The sequence below is a fragment of the Xiphophorus hellerii genome, chromosome 19 (assembly GCF_003331165.1).
Source record: "Xiphophorus hellerii strain 12219 chromosome 19, Xiphophorus_hellerii-4.1, whole genome shotgun sequence".
Lineage (NCBI taxonomy): Eukaryota > Metazoa > Chordata > Actinopteri > Cyprinodontiformes > Poeciliidae > Xiphophorus > Xiphophorus hellerii.
In genome coordinates this window covers 11,681,973-11,706,525 of record NC_045690.1, presented here as the reverse complement: position 1 = coordinate 11,706,525, position 24,553 = coordinate 11,681,973, and the positions used below count along the sequence as shown (strand labels likewise).

Here is a 24,553-nt window from a genome sequence, read left to right as displayed (position 1 = left end):
TATTACCATTTAAAATGTGCTATTTTATTACACCAAAAATTCCACAGTCAGCTTTCGGGGATACAGTGATGGTCTCTTTAAAAGTATTGAAATTCAATTGTGTACAATATGAATACAAGGGAAAACCCTTTAAAATAATTTTGACAGTTTACCCTTATGAAGCCACGCCCCATCCGCTCACGCTTGCCGTGGATTGGTCCACGAATTCGCCTCGCGTTCCGATTGGTCAGTTGCCCTAGGTTTCCCTCAGAACTGCAAGACGCCGATATTGCGTTACATTGTAGCAAAATGGCGGCTGTCATTCAGAATCCACTGAAAGCGTAAGTAATTTAGACATTTATCAAATTCTGAATAATTACTTTGCTGCCAACTCAGTACATTGGTGATTTCCGTTCGTGTGCGTCATTTCCAGCCGTCTGTGTAAGGCAGACGAAGCTGTCCGAATATATTTTCTATACTTCTTTCATGTCAAAGTAGCCCTCTGCTGTTCTTTTATTTTTGCTGAATTTCAACATTTAGACTCTAACATGAGCAAACAGCTCCTTGACATTATTTTAGCACTGAAGGGGGCTTCTCCCCTGCTCGCTTCAGGCAGAGTGTCGCCTCTCCTGTGCTGTACATTTATTTGAAAACTGTCGACAACGTGCCGATTCGCCGCAGCGAATGATTAAAAGCCGATTTCCTTTCGAGCTGGCTCGGGCACAGGGAGCAGCGGAATATCTCCTGGCATTTCCAAAGTCCCTTATAGTTGTGGGAATTGTCGACATGTCAACTTTGGCTCCATGGAGCGCAGACGTGGTCAAGACCCGGTCAAAGCAAAGCAAGCAGGCGGGCGAGAAAGGGAGGAGGCATTTTGTATTTGCAAGCAAGACATGCGAATTTACAAAAAAAGTGACAGCAATTTTAGTTTGAAATTGAATGATTAAACAATGTGTGCAAAAGTAATTTTAATCCCTGAATATCAAGGAAATATCCCATCTTTTCCCCCATTTATCCTTTGTTCTGTTGTACTGTCTCTCTAATGTTAACACTGTGGAATAACTGTGACTTAGTCTCCTGCTTCCTGTCATTTTAAAGTAAAATTGCATTATAATTTAGTAAAGCTTCTAATGCATGATCAGTTCAGCTGTACGTGACAGCAGCAGTCAGGCTGGCTTTATTGATGTCTCCTAATGATCCTGGCTCAGTGGGGACTGAGGAGGTAGAGCTGTAGTTCCACTGTGCCTTTAAGTGGAGGAGTGCTGGAGATTAGCCTGGTCCAGGATCCTGGGCCCATCTGTCAGAGAGATGCTCCAACTGGGAGGAAGTGCTGGGTTGAAGCAGAAGAACCATCTGCTCCTCCACAGAGGTACCGTGCAACCTCTGTGGAGTGGAAGTGGAGGATCAAGGTGCATATTCCTGGACCAGTTGTCACGCGACGGGGCTTCTAGGTTGCCTCAGTCTAACCGAGGAACCAAACCTATAAAAAATTACCACAAAGCAACCACAAACCCTGCAGAGAAACATAATTTGTGCTCAAATTGTATCTTGCAGATAGGTTCCAATCATGTTCTACCATTTTTACTTCTTTGTCTTCACCTTTATATGTTAACTCTTGTTTGCATTTTACTCCATTTACTATGCATATATTTGTAGTGATACACCAATCACAAAACCAGAGATCAGAATTAGACAAATTTGGACAAAAAAACAAACATAATTTCTAATTTCCTATTCACTGAATCCATAAAAACTAAGAACTCCCCTCATTTCTGGTGTATGAGCTCATCAACCAACAATTTTTGTGTTGTTGCACTTTTTGTACTTTAATAATGATCAGATACACTTGAGATACTTATACTTTGATGCATAAATCGGGACAGTTATTTTTTTTCATCTTTTATTTGATCCAAAACCACTACATCTATCATCAACCCCTATCAGATGATCCTTTTGGTACGTGATCTTCGTGAGCTTATTACGCTTCACAATCAACTAAAAGGCCTTGATGCAGATTGAAGCACGGGTTGAATTTGACCCACCAGTACTGCGCTCTTGGAGGTAGTCATAAACCTGTAACCACTATGAACAGCAAAGGGATTGTAGTGCAGACTAAAGCAATATGAGTCTGTGGGTTCTCATAGAACTTTAATATCATCATGTCATGTCTGATCAGAGGAATATATTGATCAGCAGAATCTGATGGAGATGATAACATACTTAAGATGGCTCCCAACAGCTTTATTTGTATTTAAAGCATTGAATGCATTTGGACAGCCTGCCTGCATGAGGCCTTTTGACACAGAGGTCAGTGCTATGGGATTTTCCCACACAGGTTTTAAGCAGATGAATTCTCTGAGTTGTAGGCCATGCTGAGTTCTGCAACCTCAGTTTTGAGAACTGACACAGCCTGTATTCTCATAAAATTGAGTTGCGTGATGTGATAGGTCAAATAACTAGCCTATTTTTGCTCTTTCCTGTGTTATTCTTATGGAAAAAATCATAATGATAACGTTAGCAATTAGCATGGCTACCATTACTAAAACTCAGCAGAACTCAGAATTTCCTTACTTTAACTGGAAATCCAACCATTTAGCCTTTTTGTTATCTGTCTCTCACTCTCCTGCAGCCTGAGTGAACCACAGGCATCTCAGTGCCCTGTATGTCCCATTCTTACATATCTGTACTTTATTTGACTTCCTTGTAAACACCTCACTGATACTAAAATATGTTCTTCATTAAATTACGCACAAACTGTTTCTGTCAGCACTATGTCTTAGCACTTTCAAATAGTGTGTTTGCTAATTGAGAAAAGTGCAACCAGTGAATCAAAACAAAATCGTCTGCTTCTGGTCACATGACAGTTTCTTCTTGCATTTCTAGTTTTCTGGTTATTCATTGATAAATAAGTCCATAATGTTGCACATTGCTTCTGTGCTACTCTCAAGCCTGAATAGACCTGTTCATTATGGAGAATATGTAAATTAGAAACTGACAAAAGTATTAACTTTGTTCCTTTATCAAATTGCACTGCATTTGAAATCTTTAAAATGGCATATAGATTAGATAAAATAAACATTCCTTTAACCTTTTCAAATACTTTTGGTTTATCTTGTTTTTTTTCCTTGTGGAAAATTTGCAAATAACCAGAATAAAAAAATGACATGAGAAATGTCAATATTTCCTTTTAATTAGCTTTTCTAACTACTGACCTGGTAACTCTTAACATGATGGGGTCACTGACCAGGAAAAAGGATTATTTATTAAGTTTCTGGTATGGCCCATTCAAGCTGAAAATTGTATGTTGTAAAACAGCCAGCAATGCATGGCTGTTTTACAGTCCTTGCAGTTGAATGTTGGTCACTTTACAATCAAGTAAAAGTAAACAAAAAAACTATTAGTATGAAGGTTGGACATGCATTAAGTAAAAAATATTTCTAACTATGAGCAAAACATAACTAATATGGCAGCACTATGGGGTCTGATTCAGATGTTTTCCTTTATGTCCAATTTTGGCTTTTGCTGCTATATGTCTTTATCTCCATGTCTTTATATCTTGAATAATTTTATCCACTTTCCAGAGAAATCAATCTACAGTTTTGGGCCTGGTCGTGCTTTTCTCCTACATGTGGTTTTCCATGTGGATGTAATTGACTCCCTAGCTACAAAAAAGCTCATTTTAAATTCCCAGAGTAATTCCTAAAATGTTGCAGAACACTCACAGAGGCCTGCAGGGAGAGAACTATCCACCTTTATCCCTGGAAGAACTGCAAAAAAAAAAATAAATCCATCTGTGCCATGTTTCAGTTTTGCCAACAAGGGAATTACCAAGTAAAATCACGGCTTTCACTTAAACGCTTTTACACAAATCAGCAGTGTTTGTCATGAGAATTTTTTTTTTAATCAAAAAGTATTTCTTGTTAGTTTGCTGAACTGTTTCACTCTTACATCCCAACAGACTTCTTCATGTGTCTGCAGTGGAGCTACTGTTTTCATCTCAGAGCAGTTTTAGCATTCTGATGTGGAATGTCTCCTTGCTATAAGCTGTGCTTAATGAAGTGTTTCAATCTGCTATAATTAGCCTCTGTCTTGGGTTTCTGACTTCATTTCACACGTTTGTCAGATTATAATTAGTCACACTTGACACTAATTGGGTGTCGGTCCTGTGGAACAGTTTGACCTTTTTTGTATTAAGAAGATTCACTTTGGGGAAATGAAATGTTGGTTTGACTTTTTTCCTAAAGATGAGGCTGATGAAGCGCTGGAGCTTCACGATTGTGTGAATGTTGCACGATTGTGTGAGGTCTGTGAACAGGACGTTGGCAATCTCCAAAATCTGCTGATTAAAATTGAATCTGGGATATTTAATTAGTAAAATTGCTCATTAAAATTTAGCCACAGCTGGAGCTTTCAACCGGCTGGACTAATCTTTCATCCGCAGCTCTCCTGAAACGACATCGGCCCGTTTGCAGACTTCCTCATCGACAGGGTTGAGTAGAATTTGAGTGAGTCAGGCCTGCTGTTTATTTGCTGAGCGATTGTGGAGGTGTACTGTCTGGTTTTGCTCCTGCCCTCACCCAGACTGCGCTGTTCGGATTGGTGTAATCAGAGGTTGTTGTCAGGATGCAGTCACTCTGTACAAGCCCTCCCCCTCACTTGATATGTGGCGGTTCTGGCTTCCTGTGAAGCAGCAGTGCACCTGCAAATTTAGGAAACCCTCTAAAAGAGAATGTGCAAGATGCTAGTTTTGATTTTCTCTCTTTTTCTATAATGTGCAAGTCAACTCTCTTGGGTACATTTTAAAGTAGACACTGGCGCTTTCACAAGTCAGATCCTTCCTGGGAGCTGCAGTGCCAGATATGCAAACTGTGTGTTGACACATGCTCGCATTACGGATGCACCCATGTGGCACGGCGAACCGTTGACAGAAACAAGCTGATAGTGGAGGCCCCACTGGCCACAAGATTTGTTTTTACTCCATCTCGCCCTCATTCTACTCACACTCACCTTGTCCACTCAGCTGGAAGATGGTGAGGATGTAAAGCACATTCTCTGGTACTTCTAACATCACCACTTGGCTGCCAGACAAAAGGCAAGTACAAGTTTTAGGGAAATATGACTCAGATTTTCAAACAATGAAGACTAGTGGAGTTTTTGACACAAGACATTCATTTAAAAGCTATAGTTTTAGATTTACAATTTAAAATGCGTCAGGTAAGCAAACATATGGTAGAAGCTAACAGTTTAGCCACTTCATATAAACCAATCTATGAAAACTGGATATTTTTTGTTAAAAAATTGAATTGTTGTTGGACTGCTAAACCAAGTGTGTTATTGCTAGTTCTGTAAATTAGCCCTGGAGTTTCAACTGTGTGTGTGTCACTGATAGTTTTGCATTCCTTAAAATGGCATTTGACAAGAGGTTGCTATATTTAGACAAGAAGTTGTAGCTAAAGAGTGAAATGTGAAAGCTACTGGACCAAAATATGCATATCTGAAACACATAATTTTTTAATTCAATTATAGTCTTAGTTATGCAAAAGAAAACTGAGCACTAGAGATCCACCAGAAAATCTAGTTGAACATTTTGTACCTAGTACAGAAATATAAGAAGTTGCTTAGAAATAAACTGTATTGTCTACAACATGTCGGCAAGCCTGTGGTTTATTTAGACTAGAAAGCGTAAGACATTAAGCAGATTAAAAATGTAGTACAGCCTTCACATTTACAAACAAACCAATGTGTTAACCGGCACATTAACATGAACAACGATAATTGAGTTGTAAGGTTTTTTTTTATTGTTTTTTTTGCAGTATTTCACACAGATGCACACGTAAGCTCCTCCTTTGCTGCTACACCGGGTGAGACAGAGAACGGGCTCAAGGGAAAAAGCACAGCTGATTGCAAGTGTGGTGCTTATTTGATATGCATTACCTCAGCAGACCTACCCACACTGCCTTCAATTGAGTGCCGAGTACACAGCAGTCTAACAGGAACATGGGGAATACGTCAATGAAAATGACCAATCTAAGTCAGAGAATGCGTACCTTCTGGATCCATTTTCTTAAGACAAAAACTGTAAAGCATGCTGTAATATGTGTCATAAAAATTTCACTGAAGTCTAGGTAAACAAATAATTTGTTTCACCACTTAAAAACCCGACCCTACCCTGTGCTTCTTTTCAGGAATTTCCTTAGATAAAACAAGTTTCCTAAAAATTGATCCATAGAAAAATGAAGCAGTCTTTTCAACAACTTTTTCAATAAGCCATAAATCCCATTTCTATTTAAAAGTGTAAGCATTTATTTTCCAAAGTTTTCTCATTAGAAAAGACTGGAAGGTAGGAATTTGTCCCAATTTGTCTGCCTATGACTTTCACTATATTTTATGTGTGCAAAAACCTTACTGAGTACTAAACTCAGGGCTGCTCAGTCATGTCTGACGTTCCTAATCTCTCAGTATAAATAGATTGCACCATTATTCTTTTAGGCTTGTTGAAATTTTAAAACAACAGGCTGGTTTTATTTGTCCAGCCTGTTGCTTCACTTTTGTAATCTTGGCACTCACATTTGCACTTTTGTGAAAGCTGAATTAGTCTGTAACTAATATGTTGTTGGTTTGTAAACTTTGCAGCTGTTTGAAAATGTCCTAAAAGTTGCAGAACAGCAACGTAAATGTCTGAGAACGGGATAAAAGCAACGCATGCTGTCTGGAGTTGGTGTGGGTCTCTTTCATCTCCTGTGTCGTTGGGCATGTAGGTCTTGTCACTCATTACAGGTGTCAGAAAGATCTCTCACCTTAGCTGGTGCACCTGCTGCTTGAAGTGGCAGGCCTCTGATAGAGGACGTCTCATTGCACAGACAGCCGTCTTCCACTTTGTCATCTGTCCTTTTGCTATTCATCCAACCCTCTAAACCTCTGTGCCAATTACCTTAGCAATCTGAAGTTTCTTGACGTAGACTTCAGCAAAGCTTATGTCTGATAGCAGCTGTGTGCCGACATTAGTGTTAGTAAAGCACATGAGTTAGTTTTATCCACTCTGGTATCAGGGAACATATGGTACATTTTGACAGTTCATGTATTTTATGAGACAGCTGCATGGTTTTAATTAGGGGTGCACAATAGATCAGCCAGGGTTTCCTAAATTTTAGGTGGTTGGCTGAAACATGTGAAGCCAACCTTCTGCACTAATCATACCTACCTATGCAAAGGTCTACAAATCAGCCACTGTGGCCTTTGATGTGAGAGAGGAACAACTGGCAGACCTGTCCACCGGGTCATGTCTGCATGTGTGTAGCTATCAACTTGCAACGTTCACACTTTTCAGACAAAACAAATGGTATTGGCCTAAATTTGCTTTGGTGATCAGGCTTTTTAAAGATTGATGATCAGCCAAAAAACTGCAATTGGTTCACCCCTAGCATTCTTGTGTGTGGGCGTGTGCGGGGGTGTGCGTGTGTTATTTAATTTAAATGTTTTGTATCATCAATCAGATTTTAATGTCAGACAAAATTAACATGAGTAATTACAAAAAAGGACATGCCTTTTCACATAGGGCTACCTCAAAAGCTACCTAAAGGCTCATCTCAGATTTTCTAAAAACATATTTATCAAGACTTGAAGACGTGAAGATATCCCATTAAACAGTGAGACAAAAGTTGGACTTTGGATTTATGGAGCTAGAAATTTTGACCATGCTGAAAATCCCGAAAGAGAATTCATCATAGGTGAATTTCAGCTCAAGCGCAGTTGGTTTACGCATCAGCAATCCAAAACACACCAGCAAGGCCACAGCTAAATATTTAAACAAAATTCCTTCACGGTGATGTAAAATCCTCTCTGCCAGTTATCACAAACGCTTTATGATGGATGTTGCTGCAAAGGGTTGCACAACCAGTAAATAGGTTTAGGGGACCGTTTTTTACAAAATCAAAACAAGATAACTTTTGTAAAATTATAAGACTCTTTGCTATATTTTATAGTTTTATGTTTCCATTCTGGAGGAAGAAAGCTCACATCCCCTGGTTGTTGTTGTGTAATTTACATCCAGATGTAAACAAGAGTGAAACACAGAACTTACTTATTGGAGCTCTACTTTTAGACAACACATGGTACAAATTTGATTGTTCAGACATTTTATGGCTAGCTGAGTGGTGGTAATTTTTATGAGTCAAATATTTGTCTGAAGTCAGTGACGAAGGTACTTAATATGTCTGAGCTCATAACAAGCCACTCTAGCTGTTTTTAAGTGTGAAATGAAAAGAAAAAGTGGTTTTACGTGGAAAAAAGTACATTCTTTAAGTAGATTAAATATCTAGATAGATCAGAATATGGAGAAATTAATACAGTACCGTGTGTATTTGTCTTGACCTGCCTACTTGCTGTTTTACACCCCCTGCCGCCTCCTTTTTCTTCATCTCTCATCTTCACACCTCTTCACCTTCACCTGTGCTCCTGCTGTACCTGAGACTGCTTCCTCTCTCCTGTAACTCAAACACACAGCTTTGTTTCTCCTCCAGAGCTTTGAGTTTCTAAGGACTATCATCCGTGATGTGGCTGTCCTTCTGTTGGATGTTTTCCTTATGAAGATCAAAGCATGGAGGATGCAGAAAAGTCGCCCTTCCAGCTTCTTCGTCTCAGCTTTAAAGTTGCACTGTGACTCACAACCTACAGCTCATTAGTTTCACTTCAAAATGGCCACCTTGCTAATTGAAAACACATGGAGAATATTCCAGAATAAACCCTTGCTCTGATTTGCCTTTTTTTGGGCCCTGTAATTGAACAAAAAACTGCTAAAAGGTGCACAAACCACCTTGTCACAAGAGTTGCTGCCTTTTTCCCATCTTTTCTCGTGAAAATCAGAAGCTGCCCTTGTGCAAGGAATTCTGCTGAGATTAATTAAGTAGGCTAATTACCATACCAGGCGTGTGGCAGAGATTGAGGGCTTGAATGTGAAATAGCCACCCCCCATTTCTCTCTGAATATTAACATTGAAACCCTGAGGGACTGCCAAAATCTCAGTGGCACCAAGAAAAGTGGAGCTAAACTGCGACAGTCTTAGCTGCTTGTCGGTCAAAGGAGTGACTTCACATCAACCCCCAGAGTCTTTGTTTCGGTGATGAGCTTCACACAGTCAGCAGCAGCATAGCTCAGTCCACGGAGGTAATAATGTGTTTCACAGTGGGAGCAGCAGTGTTGTCGAACAGTTATAAGTGGGTTGCATTGCTTTTTTTGGGGGGGGGGTCCATAATTTCTCCCTAATGTTAGACTGGAAGATGAATGGTTTGAACAGATGTGTACAGAAATGTCTTTGTTGATATGTCAATGAGATTCTAAATTTAAAATACTGTGGCTTCACAGTACTGTGATACACACATAGGTCATTCTATAAGTTTTTGTTGTAAATTCCTATGCTGCTGAAAATTTAAGATGGAAAAGAAACACTTTTGGCTGCTGCTGTTGATAAAGACAGCATGACCCTGAGAGGAAAAAGTGATGGATGACTTAATGACATTTATTGACTATTATTTTTTATTTAAATAAATACATAAACAACACTATTAAATTAACATGGGTAGATTTTACTTTCCATCTTATGTCAGTTATGCTTCCTGGAAATATATGTAAATAGCAAGAAGAAGTGTAGTGGCTTTATTTCTGCCTGCTGACCGTCAGTGTGGAGCAGTAGCTCAAGTTCATACTTGGATCAAGAGGAAACTGTACTTTATCTAGTGTCTCATTAAAATAATTTAAACAGCCTTTGTCTGATTTGCAATAAACTCATAATAAAGTGGATGAAATGCATAAAATATGAATTTTAATTTTCTTGTTCAGTGAACAAGAAAACAAAAAAATTCAGTATTTGTTGATAACTAATCAGATCAATCAAGAAAAAATTAGACTTGATTATGTATTATTAATTAAAATCTAAGACATTTTTAATTTTACTAGCGTATTTCTAATGACTGTTAGTAATGGTAAAGAGCAGTTTAAGATTAGAGTGATGGCATGTAGAACTTGGAGCTTATAACCAAAAAGATGATCAACAAAAGAAGCTGGTCAAATGTCAGAAATAAAATTCTGTCAAATGACTGAAAATCAAATTTAAAGGTTATGAATAATTATGAACTTAACTAAGTTCCGGAACAAATTTTATCAATTGTGAATCAATTAAGAATCTAAAAATTACATAACATTGGATATTACATGAAGTGTCCACCCCTACTTCAAAAATGTTGTATTTTAAATTTTTGTAATTGTATTTGTATAAATGTATAATTGTACATTTGTTCATTCAATGGTTCTTCCATCATGTTTTTATTTTATAAATTTTTTTTTTGGGGGGGGGGGGTTGTAGAAATGCGGCCTCTTCATTTAACCCATGTGTCTTTGTTTTAGCTAAGGAATTTTGGCAATATCACCCTTTGACACAACTACAAAGCCCATGGACTAGATTAGTAAACAGAAGGAGTTTAAAGCCAGACATTCAGCCTTCCTACAAACAGCAAGATTCATGTCGGAAGACTCTTTTATTGTGGTTAGTTTAGAAAGTGAAGGTCTAAAACCTTCTTGTTACCTTTAAGTATGAAAAGGACTGGAGTTACATTCCCAAGCTTGAAATATAGGCAAACTTAATTTAACTTGCTTTAGTTGGGTCAATTCAAAATGAGTTTTTAGTTTAATTAAGCTGGTTGTCATCATGAAGCTTAGTTAAAAATTTTAATCACAATTGTTGTGAAAAACACCTTAAAAATCTTACATTTATTTCACAGAAACAGCAGAAACTCAGCACACAATAACCAAAACAATCTCTGCAGCAGAATGCCAGTTTGCTCATGTGCTTACACATTGAAATTATTGTTATCCTGTAAAGTGATTGCTTGTTTGTGTTCTGCATGTGAGCACACTGTCAGTGGCCTTTACCTCTGCTGCTGTTGTTCCCTGCTGAAGGTTGGGCGACCAGTTCTATAAGGACGCCATTGAGCAGTGCCGCAGCTACAATGCCCGCCTGTGTGCCGAACGCAGCGTCCGCCTGCCATTCCTGGACTCTCAGACTGGCGTGGCCCAGAACAACTGCTACATCTGGATGGAGCGCCACCACCGAAGCCCTGGTAGGATGACACACACACCCCACTCACACACACAAAAGAGGCACAGAATTCACAGAGCGATGTACTCCCTGTTCTGGGTCAGGCTGCACTTTTATACTCAGGAGGCTGCTGTTCACAGCAGTGAATAAAATGCATGAGACTTGTTGCAGACTACATGCTGAAATTTTTTCTGATGATCCGTAATAATCTCCCTGACTCACTGTGAGAAACCTGCTATTTGCACTCTAAGCAACAGCCTATTATACACAGATCTCAGCCCGTACTGACTATCATCATAATTGTATTTATTAAAGAATCTGTCCAGGCAGTTTATGACTACAGCCTCATCCTGTGGAGATCATATAGGCTGATCTTTTTTTTATTTATTTTTTCTTCTAACAGAATTTTGAAATTGTAAATTATAATTAAAGGCTTGTAAGAAGTCTTTGAATTACTTTCAAAATGTTCAAAGACGTCTTGTAAGAGAGAAAGAAGTCTTTAAACAGGTTTTAAGAGACTAATTTATGGTAAAGAAAAAGGAAACACGCAATACTGCTGGTGAATGTTGCAGTGGTGATATGACTTGCAATAAACAATAATAAACAGACATATGAAAACAGTGTTAACTTCTTTTTGCTTTGAAAACATGCAGTAGATCCCAGATAGTGAGCAGTCTAACCAGATCTTCCAAGCAGAATAATTTTATGGAAAATATTCCATCTGTCTACAGCTGCTGTTTTGGCAACAAAACTTAGTTGAAGTTTCTTAATAACAATAGCACATCTTATGTGCTTGAAAACATTTTCTGCTACAGTAAGGATGCATCGACAAATATATTACAGGCATAGAGGTCATTCATGTACTGTACTTATACAATATGCTAATACTTAATACAGTTTAAGCAGTTCTTTGCTCTATTCTTATTCCATACATTGATCTTCGGGTGACTGCTGGAGAACTGTAGTTACCAGCATTCAAAATATTTCTTTTTAGCTATCCTGTCTTCATTTTTAATGGAAGCAGAGGTGATGATTTGAAAGTAGTTGCTGTAAAACATACTTTTACTGTTGCATTAAAACTAAGAAAAAAAATAATTTCTGAGGTGACATTTTAAAGGGCCTTCAGCACAGTTAGTATTGGTATTGTTAATAAGCAGCCTGCATGTATTGCCTAGAGAATGTAGATCCTTACTCTGAGATTTTCAGAAAATTGCCAGTATTTCCAAATCCAGCATGTTGCATAACAGAAGGGTTAGAAGCTCAAAAGGATAAAACAGATCAACTTTACTGCAATATCTTCATCCTTGCAGTCTCAGTCTCTCTTGAAATAGCAGCCAAGTTGAACCACAAACATCTCTTGCAATGTAAAGATGTCAGCATTGGATGCATTTCCACCAGTTCCACTGCTAAATTGGTCCTAGTTCTTGCTTGGAACCATTTCATTGTGTTTTCAGTACTGCAGCCTCTGGTTTGGCTTATCAAACCGCTGAGACAAGCTAACAGTTAGCTAGGCCAGAGGATAAACAGGTTTTGTTAGGAGTATTTTCTTTTTTCCCTTTAAGTAGCATGAATAGGAATAAAGTTCAATTTGGCCAGTGCATTTCATACTTCAAGAGAAGACAAATGCAGAAGTTCTGGGAAGTCCTCATAGGTTCCTCCCACTGCAGCCTTCGTCTGTGTACCAATCATCCAATAGTTGTTGGACACTACAGAAGAAAAAAATCTGCCCAGATGATGTGTCGAGAACAATTTGCAAGAACAAAATGATGTCATTTTGTTATTGCAGAACTTGGAAAGAGATTAAACAAAACAGTAAGAAAAATTTTAATTAGTAGCAGAATAAAACTGCTCTTCTGTTTCCTGCTGTTTAAAGAGAGTCAATGCATGAGCATTGCCTAAAGATAAAATTGACCATGACCTTTTAATATCATCAGCTAGAGTTAATAAATCCAGTTTTAACTGCTTCGGCAGTCCTCCTGGAGCCATATGGAGATCAGCTGATGGTTTTGTGAAGCATTCTGAAGTACAGAAGGTTGACTAAAACTGTTTCAGTAAGTTAATGTGGTAATATTAGGTCATCTGTTTACAGTGATACCAAGTTGAATATTTTGATTTGTGAGATTAAACTTTCTTCCTGCCCTCTGAAAAAGTAAGAATAAAGAATAGAACTACTTGGATAAAATATTTTCATGAGGTGATTTTAGGGATGTAATGATGTCCTGGCGAGTTGGTTTGTTGGTTTGTCGTAAAAGAACTGGTTCTTTTGTAGAACCAGTTCTAAAGCCAGCTAAACGGCTAGCTTTAGCATCAGCTAGTTAATGGTTAACTACTGGAACTACTTTGGTAGAATCCAGATTTAGGTCTTCTTCCCTCAGTAGCATCTTTAACTCCAAACAGTGCTGACACAGGTACGGTGAACAGAAAAAAATTGAATTTTGAGTTACCTACCTGATGCAACTAGTTAAGCTAAAAATTACAGTTTATTCTGCTGACTTTTTTGAATTGTTACAACTTCTTTACAACCAAACCATTTGTTTGTGTGGAGTTTCAGCTACCGAGCTGAAACTGCCTTGCCTGTGTGCATCTACGTTTGCAGGTGTTGCAGCGGGGCAGATGTACACATACCCCGCCCGCTGCTGGAGGAAGAAGAGGCGGCTCCACAACACCACGGACCCCCGCCTGGGCATCTACGGCCTTCAGCTCGGTAAGATTCCTCCCCACCCACCCATCGATCTCTGCCCCCCGCCTGGCTCTCCACCTCTTACCAGCTTCTAAATCACTGGTGCTGATCTGAAATGATCTCACCACAAGCGAATGACTCTCTCAGCGCGCAGAGCGGGATGGCAGATATTTTTGTTTCTTTCCAGAAGATAAATGAAATGTGGCTGTGTCTTCCACGGCTGGTAAACTTGTTTTGTGAGAAGTAGAACACGTAATTAGATTTACCACTGCTGGGAGCGTTGAGACAGAGGCCGGCCACAGTAGACAGTATTTAATAAATGTTAGGGAATGGAGTTTGGCCTTCAGTGGCTGCCACTTGAAACGACTCACTCAACACATTCCAGCTGTCCTCTACATTTCTGCCTGTTTTCTACTCTCCAGCTCCCTTGCTGATTGGTTTTGTTGTTCTGTTTTTGAGACTTTTATCACAGCATTAGTCGACAACGAGCTCTGTGTTGTGACTAGTGTTGCTGAGCTCGTGCAGCCGCTCCATTCTGTTTCCCAAATCTGGGGGGATGTGAGGGATTTTCATGCAAACTCATCTTTTTTTATCTTTTCAACAGTTTCTATGAAAAGATGCAACATTATCATGTGTTAGCAGAAATCCCTAAGACCCAACCCAATTTTTGGAAAGTTTGAAAAATGAGGGGGGAAAAAGGATCTTGGAGTAGAATAGCAAAATCCTGTAATAACTCATGAGCTGAGTCTTTGTTTCCTAAAAACACCCCATTGTTGTCTATTGTTTTCCTCTGCACCCGCTCTGGCTTAGGCTTCACCACCACCAGCTGTCCCTTCCCCTTTCCAACAACAATGGCTTGCATACGTGCCGTCTGCAGGAGCCCAGTAGAGGTGAAACGAAGCCTGATTGAATCTGGCGTCTCGTCCACGGAGCACGTAGCGCACCCGGCCAGAGGTGGCTGGCACAGGGCAGCAGCCAGCGTCTGTGTCGCTGTCTAACTGATGGTGTGCTAAAGAGACTGGGGCTGCATGCAGAATCAGCTCCCTGCTGCAGGCTGCTGCCAGCTCTATTTTTAGCCCCCCAGCTCCCTTGGGTTTAGACGGAGAGAGGGAGAGAACGAGTGAGGGTGGAGGTGGTTGAGGGGGGGGCTGTTGTCTCGTCGCGGAGAGTTGAAAGTCAACGTGTGCAGACACAATGGTGAGGGGCTGCTGCCACGTGATATCTGCTTTCCTTACTCCTACCTTTTGTCTTCCTCATACCTCTTCAGTCTGCTGTTTTTTATGTCTTAATATTCAGCAAAAAGTCTCTCTAGTCTGTGTAGTTGTAACATGAAGAGCTGATGGAAAGCTGGATAGTGGGGGGGCCTTGGGCTTTTGAAGTGGCTACTCTCCGTAAACCAACTGAAAGATCGTGCAGCTCTCTTTTGGGAAGAGTTTGTGTGACTAAGATCTGTCCGCCTGTCACACTTTTGTTTGCTTTACAGAACCTGCTCGCCTCCTACAATATTTGTTCATAAATGCACTGTAGGAGGAAATACCTTGCAAAATATTCACAACCCTTTTAATACTTGCACATTTTATCATATTAAAGCTGAAGCTTCAGTGTATCTTAATTTGTTAGGAAAATACAAAGGACTTGGAAAATAATACATGGTTTTAAGGTTTGTAATGCCAAATAACATTCTGGAAATTGTGGCACACATTTGTGTTCAATCCCCCTGAGTCAGTGTTTTGTAGAACCGCCTTTTTATTGCAAATGCAGCTGCAAGTTTTGTTTGTACCAGCTTACTACATCTATAAACTATATTTTTACTCATTCTTCGTCATAAAACTTCTCAGACAGACTGGATGGAGAATGTCTGTGAATGTCAGCCTTCAAGTTTTGCCACAGATTTTCAATTGGATTTACGTCTGGGCTTTGACTGGGCCATGCAAACATATGACTGCAGCATTTTAACTCTGTTTAGTATCGTCATCCTGTGAAATTTTTCTCAAGTCTTTTGCAGCTTTCTTCCAAATTCGCCATTTATTTAGCTCCATGTATTTTCTCATCAAAAGTAGGGATGATTTTTTTGGGGAAAACATTCCTGCAGCATGATACTACCACCACCATGTTTTACTATTGGAGAATTAGATACTGTGTTTTTATTTATTGTTTATCTGTGTTATGCCAATGTGAAACCAGTAATTGCGGATTCAGTCAGTCCTTATTGAGGTTAAATGGCAAAGGCTAGAGGATTGTATCATTTTCCTTTGAGATATTTGTATGATTCCTAATAAATTGCTTTTGTCCTTCAATCAGATGGTGGCCTTATGTCCAGAGACACTTTGCCCACCCAGGGCACCACACTGGAGGCTCTTCTGCGAGGAGAAGGTCTGGACAAGAGGAACAACTCCAAGAATGATGAGGAGAGCCTGCTAGAGATCCAGGTTGGACAGACACTGTTTTGAGTAATTGAGTAATCTAAATGTTTGCAAAACGAAATCAGCTAAATTTTTCCTACTAACCTGCACAGTTTGTTAGCTGAGAGCTGGAGAGTTAGACTGCCTCACACCTGGTTAGTAAATGCATATGGGTGACAAGCAGTTGACACAAATGTTGGGTATAGAGAAAATAGAAAGCTTCAGTGCTTTTTTTTGTTTGTTCTGTTTTTTTGTTCGTTATTTTATCAGTGAAGACTTTGGTAAATCTAAACTTATCTCAGTATCACACATTCCACCAGAAGCATGTGGAAACAGGCTTGTTTACAGGAAACAGATATCTGTTAAGCTGCTCTCTCCATTTAAAAATAAAATTAAAAAAGGTTGTTGTCTGATTTAAAATATCAAATTTAGCTTCAGATATTTACAGCTCCATTCTAATCTCTCTGTCTTTCTGATTCAGAGAGTTCTGGAAGCAGATGCAGCAGAAGACGCTTTCAATGACGACGATGACTACGAGGTGGACACTCCTAAGCGGAGACATCGAGGAAAGGGAAGAGTAAGTAGCTGGAGGGCGCTCTGCAATCATCTACTGAAGTGGCAGTTTTCTTTTGTAATGATATTTAAATCTGTGCAACTGCCTGAAGGTTGAATGTGTATGTTGGAGTCATTAATAGCAGCTTTATTGTTTCTTCTGCTAAGGGCAGGGGTTCAGGCCGGAGGAGGACAGATCTGGATGATGATAAGCCATATGTCTGTGACAGTAAGTGGAGAAAAAAATCATGATTTTCAGAAGATAATGTATGCAAAAATAAATACTTGTTCATTCAAAGTACTCTTTGTGCACATAATGAACTTGCTGTTGCATATTGACTGAGTATTTTGCAGAAAATCTATTGTTCTTTTTTGAAAAAATCAAAACAAAAGGCAGTTTACAAACAAACACAGATCATGATATTGTCTTGAAGTCCCAGACTTAATTCAGTCACATCCAGTTGGTTCGCTTAAGCTGAAACCAGGCAACCTGTGTCACGATCACCTCAGGTGTCCCTGCATATTCAAGTTGCATGTGGAAAATCCAAGCAAGAGGGTGTTGGATTTTACTGCAGTGTGTCGACTTGTATAACCAATTTTCATTCTATTTGTTCTGTCATTTTCTTTTGTTTCAGACAGATACAAACAAAAGCAGAACTCAAAGACTTTGACCTCAGGTACTGTTTTTGTTGTTGTTGACTTCTTTTAGCTTTTTTAAATTGTTTTGAAGCACTGTTGTTTGTTATCTTAGTTTTCCAAAGCTTGGAAGTATTATGGACTGAATACTTAAGATGTACTAAGGTCTTCAGAATGTCTAAAAGCCATTAAGTATTTTAAATGACATGCAATAAAAACTGTCAAAGTGAGCAGGGTTTCTCTGGCCATGTGTAGCATAGAGCAGAGTCTTTACACAGTCTGGAAAAGATTTCCAGGTTTGGATTTTTGTGGAAAAGAAAAATATATATAGGACAATATTGGCATTTCCAGTTTTTTTTCCCCCACTTCATTGTCATAATCAGTGGTTTCCAGTTCCAGACCTCCATAGCCACTGTTTGGCAACTTTTAGATGCATTCCTGTGATTTCTTCCTAAAGCAGGGATGCATCTTAAACTTTCTCAAATACTGGAATCCTGGCCTAATTGCTTCCTTCCTTCCCTCCTTTTCTTCTTCCTTTCTTTCTTCTTACTATATTACCTTGTGTCTTTCTCTCTATCATTTCTTTTTTTCTGTGTCTCCTTCCCTCTCTCCTTGTATCTTTAAGCTTCCCCAGGTTAATCTTTATTTTCTCCCAAATATTTTGAAGACAGTTTTAAAACAGCAATTTCTTTCATGCTTTCAGATGCTATTTTTTTTTCTGTTGTAACACAAAAAGTATTTTAGTAATATTGCTCCTGTGTGTTCTGCAGTATATTTTCTAATTTGCAGACACAATAAAAATAAGCTGTTTTTATAAGATGAACAAGATATTGAGCTTAATGCGCTCTGTTTTTTGCAGTCTGTACAAAGCGATACAGGAACCGCACAGGACTCAGTTACCACTACACTCATTCCCACCTGGCAGAGGAGGACAGAACCGGGGAGAGAAGCACGGTGGCATCCCGCTCCCCCACTGCACCACAGACTGACCGGCACAAACGTAAGACACCCAAACTTAAGCTCTAAAATGTTGCACAACTTGTAGGCCTTTGGGAAACGTATTGGTAGTAAAGTCCTAGTGGTTGGATAGTTTTAGACAAACTAAAAATATTGTTGCCAGCTGCTGTCACTAAGTGGCTATAGATGCTAAGTTAACCCTTGTGTGTAAAACAACTGTGGTCCATCTGTAGAGTTGAGAGGTTATGCTATTCAAAGGTTTATGAGTAAAAATGTTTTGTACTTGACTGAAGAAGGCAAAAAACAGCAAACAAATCCCAAAGAAAGGACCTGAAGATACGTCAATGAACTCCACTTTAAAAAATTTACAAGAAGTTTGTCTCCTTTGAATAATTAGAAATGACTGATGACTCAAGTCCTCAGTCTTGTCTGTGCTTTACATTTGGTGATGTACATGAACATCTATTTTTGTAATTCTTACTTTTATAGTCATAGTTTTGAGTTTTTTTAGGTCACAACTAAGAGATGCAGAGTGAAACTTATAACTCTGTATAAGTTTGTGAAGTATATAATTGAAAGTCAAAATATTAAGCTTGTTTTTCAAAATTATTACTCTGGATCTTTGTTTCTGTCATAAGTTATGTCAGATTTGTGTTTTATCAATATGACTGAATCTCTTAAAAATAGCTTTGAAATTAAAATGTCCTTGTATCTTATAATTATGTCATTAAAAGACAGAGCTGGAACTTTGTGTTTAAACAAAAGGTCGTTTTAATATAAATGACTTTAATTTGCATCTATTAACACACTTATGACATAATTATCACTATAAAAACCAAAATTCACTCTGAGACTCATGACATCAAAAGTGTAAATTATGAGTTCTTTATTAAAATGATAACATAGTCAGTAGTGATTGTTTTTTTCCCCCCAAGAATAAAATTATATCTCATGAAACATTTAATCTCATAATCAATTAATCTGAAGATAAAAAAACCCAAACTTTTTCATAACTGAGGCATTGGAAGAAAAATATATGACTTTATATTATAATTATGGCATTAAGATATGACTTTCCATCTTACAATGATGACTTATGAATTCTTACCAACCACATAAAGTACACAGCAAGGTTTTTGTTTTTGAAATTTACACAGTTATAGGATATTGTTGTGACACAAGAATCAAACATGGAGAACCAACATTTAGCTTTATATTGTACAAATCTAGAACTCAACCCAGAACAACTGGAAGCAACATTTAGTTTCATACTTACTAATAGAATCAAACACGGAGAACCAACATCTAGTTTTATCAGAACAAGAATTCAGAGATTTTCCTACAAGTTTATATGGACTACTTATTCTTATTAAACAATATGTAGTTTTATACTTTTGTCTTTCTTTTGGTTTGTTGTCTTGTTTGTATTTCCTTCTAATTCATGTGAAGCACTTTGAACTGCCTTGTTGCTGAAAATGTGCAATATAAATAAAATGACCTTACCCTACCCTACCTTACAAAACATCAAATAGGATCATATTTGGATGTGTCTTTAAAAAAAACTAACTTGCTTTGAGTTCAACTCTATCCTGAAATCTTTTCAAGGTCCAAAGGTTTCTGGTGGAACCACCATTCCCAACAACTACTGTAATAAATGCCATGGTGCAAACAGGAAAACGGGTAAATCTGGGTCTCCCTGCGCAGCCTGCCAATGCACAAGTGAGTTAATTTCCTCCTATGCACAAAGTAATCACCTACATCAACTTCAAAATGCTCAGAATGGTTTATGTAGGTAACTTTCTCTTGGTCTAAGTTGCCCCTCTCTGCTCTGCGTCCCAGCTGGTGGTGGGGAGGAGAAGGAAGATTGCACATTTGCAGCAGCCGAGGAACTGTTTGGCACCACCTCAGAGAGCGACACCTCCACCTTTCACGGTTTTGAGGACGACGACCTTGAAGAACCGGCCGCAAATAGCAACGGGATATCCAGCCGCCACAGATAGACTTGTTAGATTTCAACTGACTCTTTTTTCAAATATATATATGGATTACCCTCCGGCAAAAATCAGCTGCTTCTTCTTCAAATTTTTGTTCTTGGTTTTGTTTTCAGAAAGCACAACGTGAGAGTTTCCGGACAGAAATGCAAGTGGTATTTTATCTACTGAACATTGTTGAATAATTTATGGAGACATTTTTTTATATATATTAATATAGGGTAAAAACGGACCTTTAATGCAACAAACTATCAATGTTTCCTAAAAAAAAAAACTGTGTAAAACAGAAGATGCTCTTGGTGTGCTTTTTAAAGATTTTCTTCCCTTCCCAATGTTGGTAGAAGAAGCCAAAAGCTATGAACAAATGCAAACACTGGAGAAATTAGAGAGGGTGAAATTTTAAAGTGATGAGTTTGGTTGGTGGTCGATTTTCTTTGAGGACGATACTTGCAATCGAAGATCTTCTGGGACTTTGAAGACGTCTTCTTCTATGCTCATTCTGGGTTGAATGTGTGAAAGTGAAGGAACTAAGGAAAATTACAAGCCACTGGAAATATTGGAATATGAAAGTCTTTTCTTATTTTCACAGAAAGGGACATAAAAAATTAAAGGTAAGCCATGTAGTAATCAAATAATCAGACATATTAATAAGTTGACTTTCCTGCATGATTACTGACCTTTAACCTTGTTCACCTGCAAGGCCTTCAAAATTATTTATGCTTCCTGACTGTTTCCGAGTTTTGTGTTTTAATCACAACCTTCCATGTATTTTATTGGATTTTTTTGTGCAAAATACACAAATGACATGGAAGGGTAATTATGATGAAGCATATTTTTCATATTGCATCATTTTCACAAATAATCTGAAAACTGTTGTGTTTTCATATTTCTCCTTTTTTGAGTAAGATACCCCTAATTAAAGTGCAGGTCCTTCAGGTGTCACCAAACATCAAATAGTCACTTTGTCAATACTTTCACAAGCTTCCTTGCCACTTCTGAAGAAATACATCCTTGCAGCATGATGCTACCACTGCCATGTTTATTTATTTTTTGGGTGATGTGATGGAAAACTCACATTTGAAATGAGTTCTCCATCTCATGTTATGAAATGGATGTTTGCAGACATCAGAGGCTGCAAACAGGACCTCTTATGGTTTTGGCATTGTTGCTACTCTTTCTTAAAGGCCAGCTGTTTGGAGTGCAGAGCATGTGTCCTGTTGTGAGAGCTGCTAGCTCAGCAGGTCAGGTTAGCTGGACGGCCATGTTTTGATGGGTTTTGCGGTCGGGCCTTACTCTTTTCTGTTTTACAAAGATGGACTGAAAAAGGCCTTGTGAGGTGTTCTCTAACAAACATCAGAGGCTTTCACACAACAGATGTGTTTATGCTGACTTTGGTCAGTTATGAAGGCAAACTGCATTTTATTTAAGGGTATCAGAGCAAATGGTGTGGAATTTCACACTTGTATTTGTGTAAAAGAAAAAAGAAAAGGAAAAAAAAGTTAAAACATGTAAATTGTTCCTTGCAATTAACAATTGCATAACTACTTTTTGTTAGTCTGTCACATAAGTTAAAGTTTGTGGTTTTAGCATGACAAAATGTGAAAACAGTCCAGGGGTGTGAATGCTTTTGCAATGCATTTGTTCCCCATTCTTTTCTAACTATGATTGTCTATGATGCAGGAGCAGTGAGCACATTGCCATGTTGCCCTGGGATCAGGGGATGACCAGTGAAGCAGAGGATTTAACCCTCAGAAACTATTGAGCCTCCTCGTCTGTCCTGATCTGGGCTCAGAACGCGCGACTGAAGCTGCCTTCCATGAGCAGCGTGGCTTAATTCAAGCAACTGCTCCCCTGATATTATGTATGGAACCCCTTTGAAACATTTGAAATGTGAGCATCCGGCCTCATTTTCTCCTATCTGCACTGTGCTGGGAGCTCCTGTCTGAACTATGGGAACACTAAAGGCCAGGCCTTTGGATGGGTTGTACCTGACCGGCCCACGGAGGCGACCCGACTGACCCTCCTGCTCTGTGACCGTGTGTCTGCCCTGATACAAGAAGACGCCATCATCCTGAACACTGTGCTAGCCTGCCGCTCTACATTGAAAGCCAGCTTTGATAGCCATGACTCCTCCAACCTGATCGGACCAGTGACCTACCACCTGACCCCTTTGCTGACCTGCAGCCATAGAGCCGGTGCTCAAATTCACCTCTATTACATGCAGACCTCTGAACTATGTAATTCTCTTACTTTGACAGTTTTTCTTTTCCTGATTTAGTCTATTTCTCAAGTTGATCTTTAACAAATCACAGCAATCCTTCTCACTGTTTTGCATTCTTTCTCTGCTGTACTAAGTTTTTCTTCATTTCTGTCTGTCTGTACTGATACCTCTGTCTGATCAGGTGCACAATACTCACAGCTACTCAGGCATCTTTTTGTTTCCTGGTGATTGTTTAGCTTCTTAGCTCAGATCAGTGATTGTATTCGGCTGACGAGGAGAGACGGCAACACCCGCACTTCGATTTTCCTCTTTTTTTCTCTTCTCATTTTTAATCAACATCTGCAAAGGATTCTGGGAGGCAGCAGTCGGATGCCACACCTGCAATAACAAGCTTTACTTGTTTGCTGATTTTCTTTGAACTTCTATGCGTTTCATATGTAAAGCTTAAATAGAAAAACTCCTTTTTGGCTGAAAATGTTCACACCCTAAATGAGAGTTGAAATTACATAAGTAGTTTGTGAGGGCCTGATTTCTTTCTGACATTTAAAAGGTGCTTCCTGTACTGTATCAAGAAGCTATTGGGTCCAAAGGTTGCACATACTGTTGTAGAGGTGTGTGTGAAAATTCAGCACCCCTGCTCCATTGTTCCTGTACGTCTGTTAGGACTTGTTTGTGCATTCAAATCATCTCTCCTTGCTTCCCTCAGGGACCCCCCCTTTATTCACCCAACTTTTTTTTTTTTACCTCTTAATCTCTGCTGGACAAAAATTGCTTCTGAAACGTGTCCGTTATCTTGTCTTCCCTTATAACAGTTATGTAACGTTTCCGTTTGATCATGGGGTCATTGTGTCTTATCTTCCAAAGTCACACCACTAAGTGAAAGATGTGTGTCCTAACCTGCTAAATGTTGCAAATACTAACAGGTGAAGTGCTCGCATCTCTAAACAAGAAGCTAAAAATATAAATATCTGCTTAAAATAAAGTGTCACCTTTTTATTAAAGAGCCGGTATACCTCGTCACAGACACAGCAATAGGCCCTGAAGCTCCTTAAGAAGCCTGCCAAGGGAGGGAGGCTGAGAGGAGGAGGATCTGGGTGCAAATGGAGCCATGAAGAGATGAAATGGACACGACCGGGTGTTGCTTTTGTTCCTGTTGGTTTTTTTCTGCTGTAAATAGAAGTCAAAAAGGAGAGAATGAAGAAGTGTTTGTTTGGTAAACTATTTTTATTGTTCTGAAAAAATAAATACAAAATAAGGAACAAGTGCAAGCGAGTGACGTTTATTTATTTATATTTTGCTTGCATAGGATGACGAGTCATTTTGAGCTGATCAGGAGAACAGATCCAAACTGGATCAATACTTTTCAGTGACCTACAGGAAAAACTGATGTTCGGGTTTGCTAGACTACAGTGTGAACTCAAAAACGATACGTTATGATTCTAGAGCAGGTTGGTGTTGCTCAGGGCCGGCCCAAGGCATAGCAAACTAAGCAGCCACTTAGGGCCACTAAGGGGCCCCCTCAGTGGAGCTGACTTTTTTTATTTATTTATTTTTAGTAATAATTTATGTCATTATAATATCAAAAACACACAATTTCACTACGAAGGGATTTGTTTTTACGATAATATATATTTGATAATGTATGTAGAAATCATTATTTTATGGATAAAAAGAAAAAAATAAATAGCTCTTGGGGTCCCCTGGTGGCTGCGGTAGGTACCGCACGCTTCGCCGGTAACATGATCTGCTGTGCAGAGGGTATCCAAACGTCCAAAACTCCGGTCAGAAGTTAAGTAAGCAAAACAATGTAAATCAACTAAACATAGCAAGAACGTCGGTGAGTTGGCAACAGTGGGGTGAATATTGTTAACTGTAAACGTTCAGACCTGACCTGGTGGGCTGATCTGTCAGTCAAACCTCTCACTGTAGAGCAGAAGAGGACAGAGGCTGATTTTTAAACCTTTGCTGACGAAGATAAGATTAGGGGATAAGATTGGCATGGAAGTATCGGCTGATCACAATCCCCCAAAATTAAGGAAATCGGCG

The 24,553-nt window shown here is 39.0% G+C and overlaps 1 protein-coding gene across 1 annotated transcript; it reads left to right on the top strand.

Annotated features, from left to right (window-relative positions):
- The first annotated feature begins 240 nt into the window (after positions 1-240).
- On the top strand, positions 241-23,772 carry LOC116708818 (zinc finger protein DPF3-like). Its single transcript, XM_032546860.1, has 11 exons — positions 241-320; positions 10,930-11,090; positions 13,665-13,772; positions 16,050-16,177; positions 16,632-16,727; positions 16,871-16,931; positions 17,338-17,379; positions 18,198-18,338; positions 19,901-20,014; positions 20,135-20,897; positions 21,967-23,772. Exons 1-10 carry the CDS (start codon positions 289-291, stop codon positions 20,293-20,295), a joined length of 1,044 nt encoding a protein of 347 aa, XP_032402751.1. The 5' UTR covers positions 241-288; the 3' UTR covers positions 20,296-20,897; positions 21,967-23,772.
- The last annotated feature ends 781 nt before the right edge of the window (positions 23,773-24,553 follow it).

Coding starts and splice junctions, on each gene's coding strand:
- LOC116708818 (XM_032546860.1), top strand. CDS start 289: ATGGCGGCTGTCATTCAGAATCCACTGAAAGC. Junction 13,773..16,049: donor CATCTACGGCCTTCAGCTCG/GTAAGATTCCTC, acceptor TCCTTCAATCAG/ATGGTGGCCTTATGTCCAGA. Junction 16,728..16,870: donor GACATCGAGGAAAGGGAAGA/GTAAGTAGCTGG, acceptor TCTTCTGCTAAG/GGCAGGGGTTCAGGCCGGAG.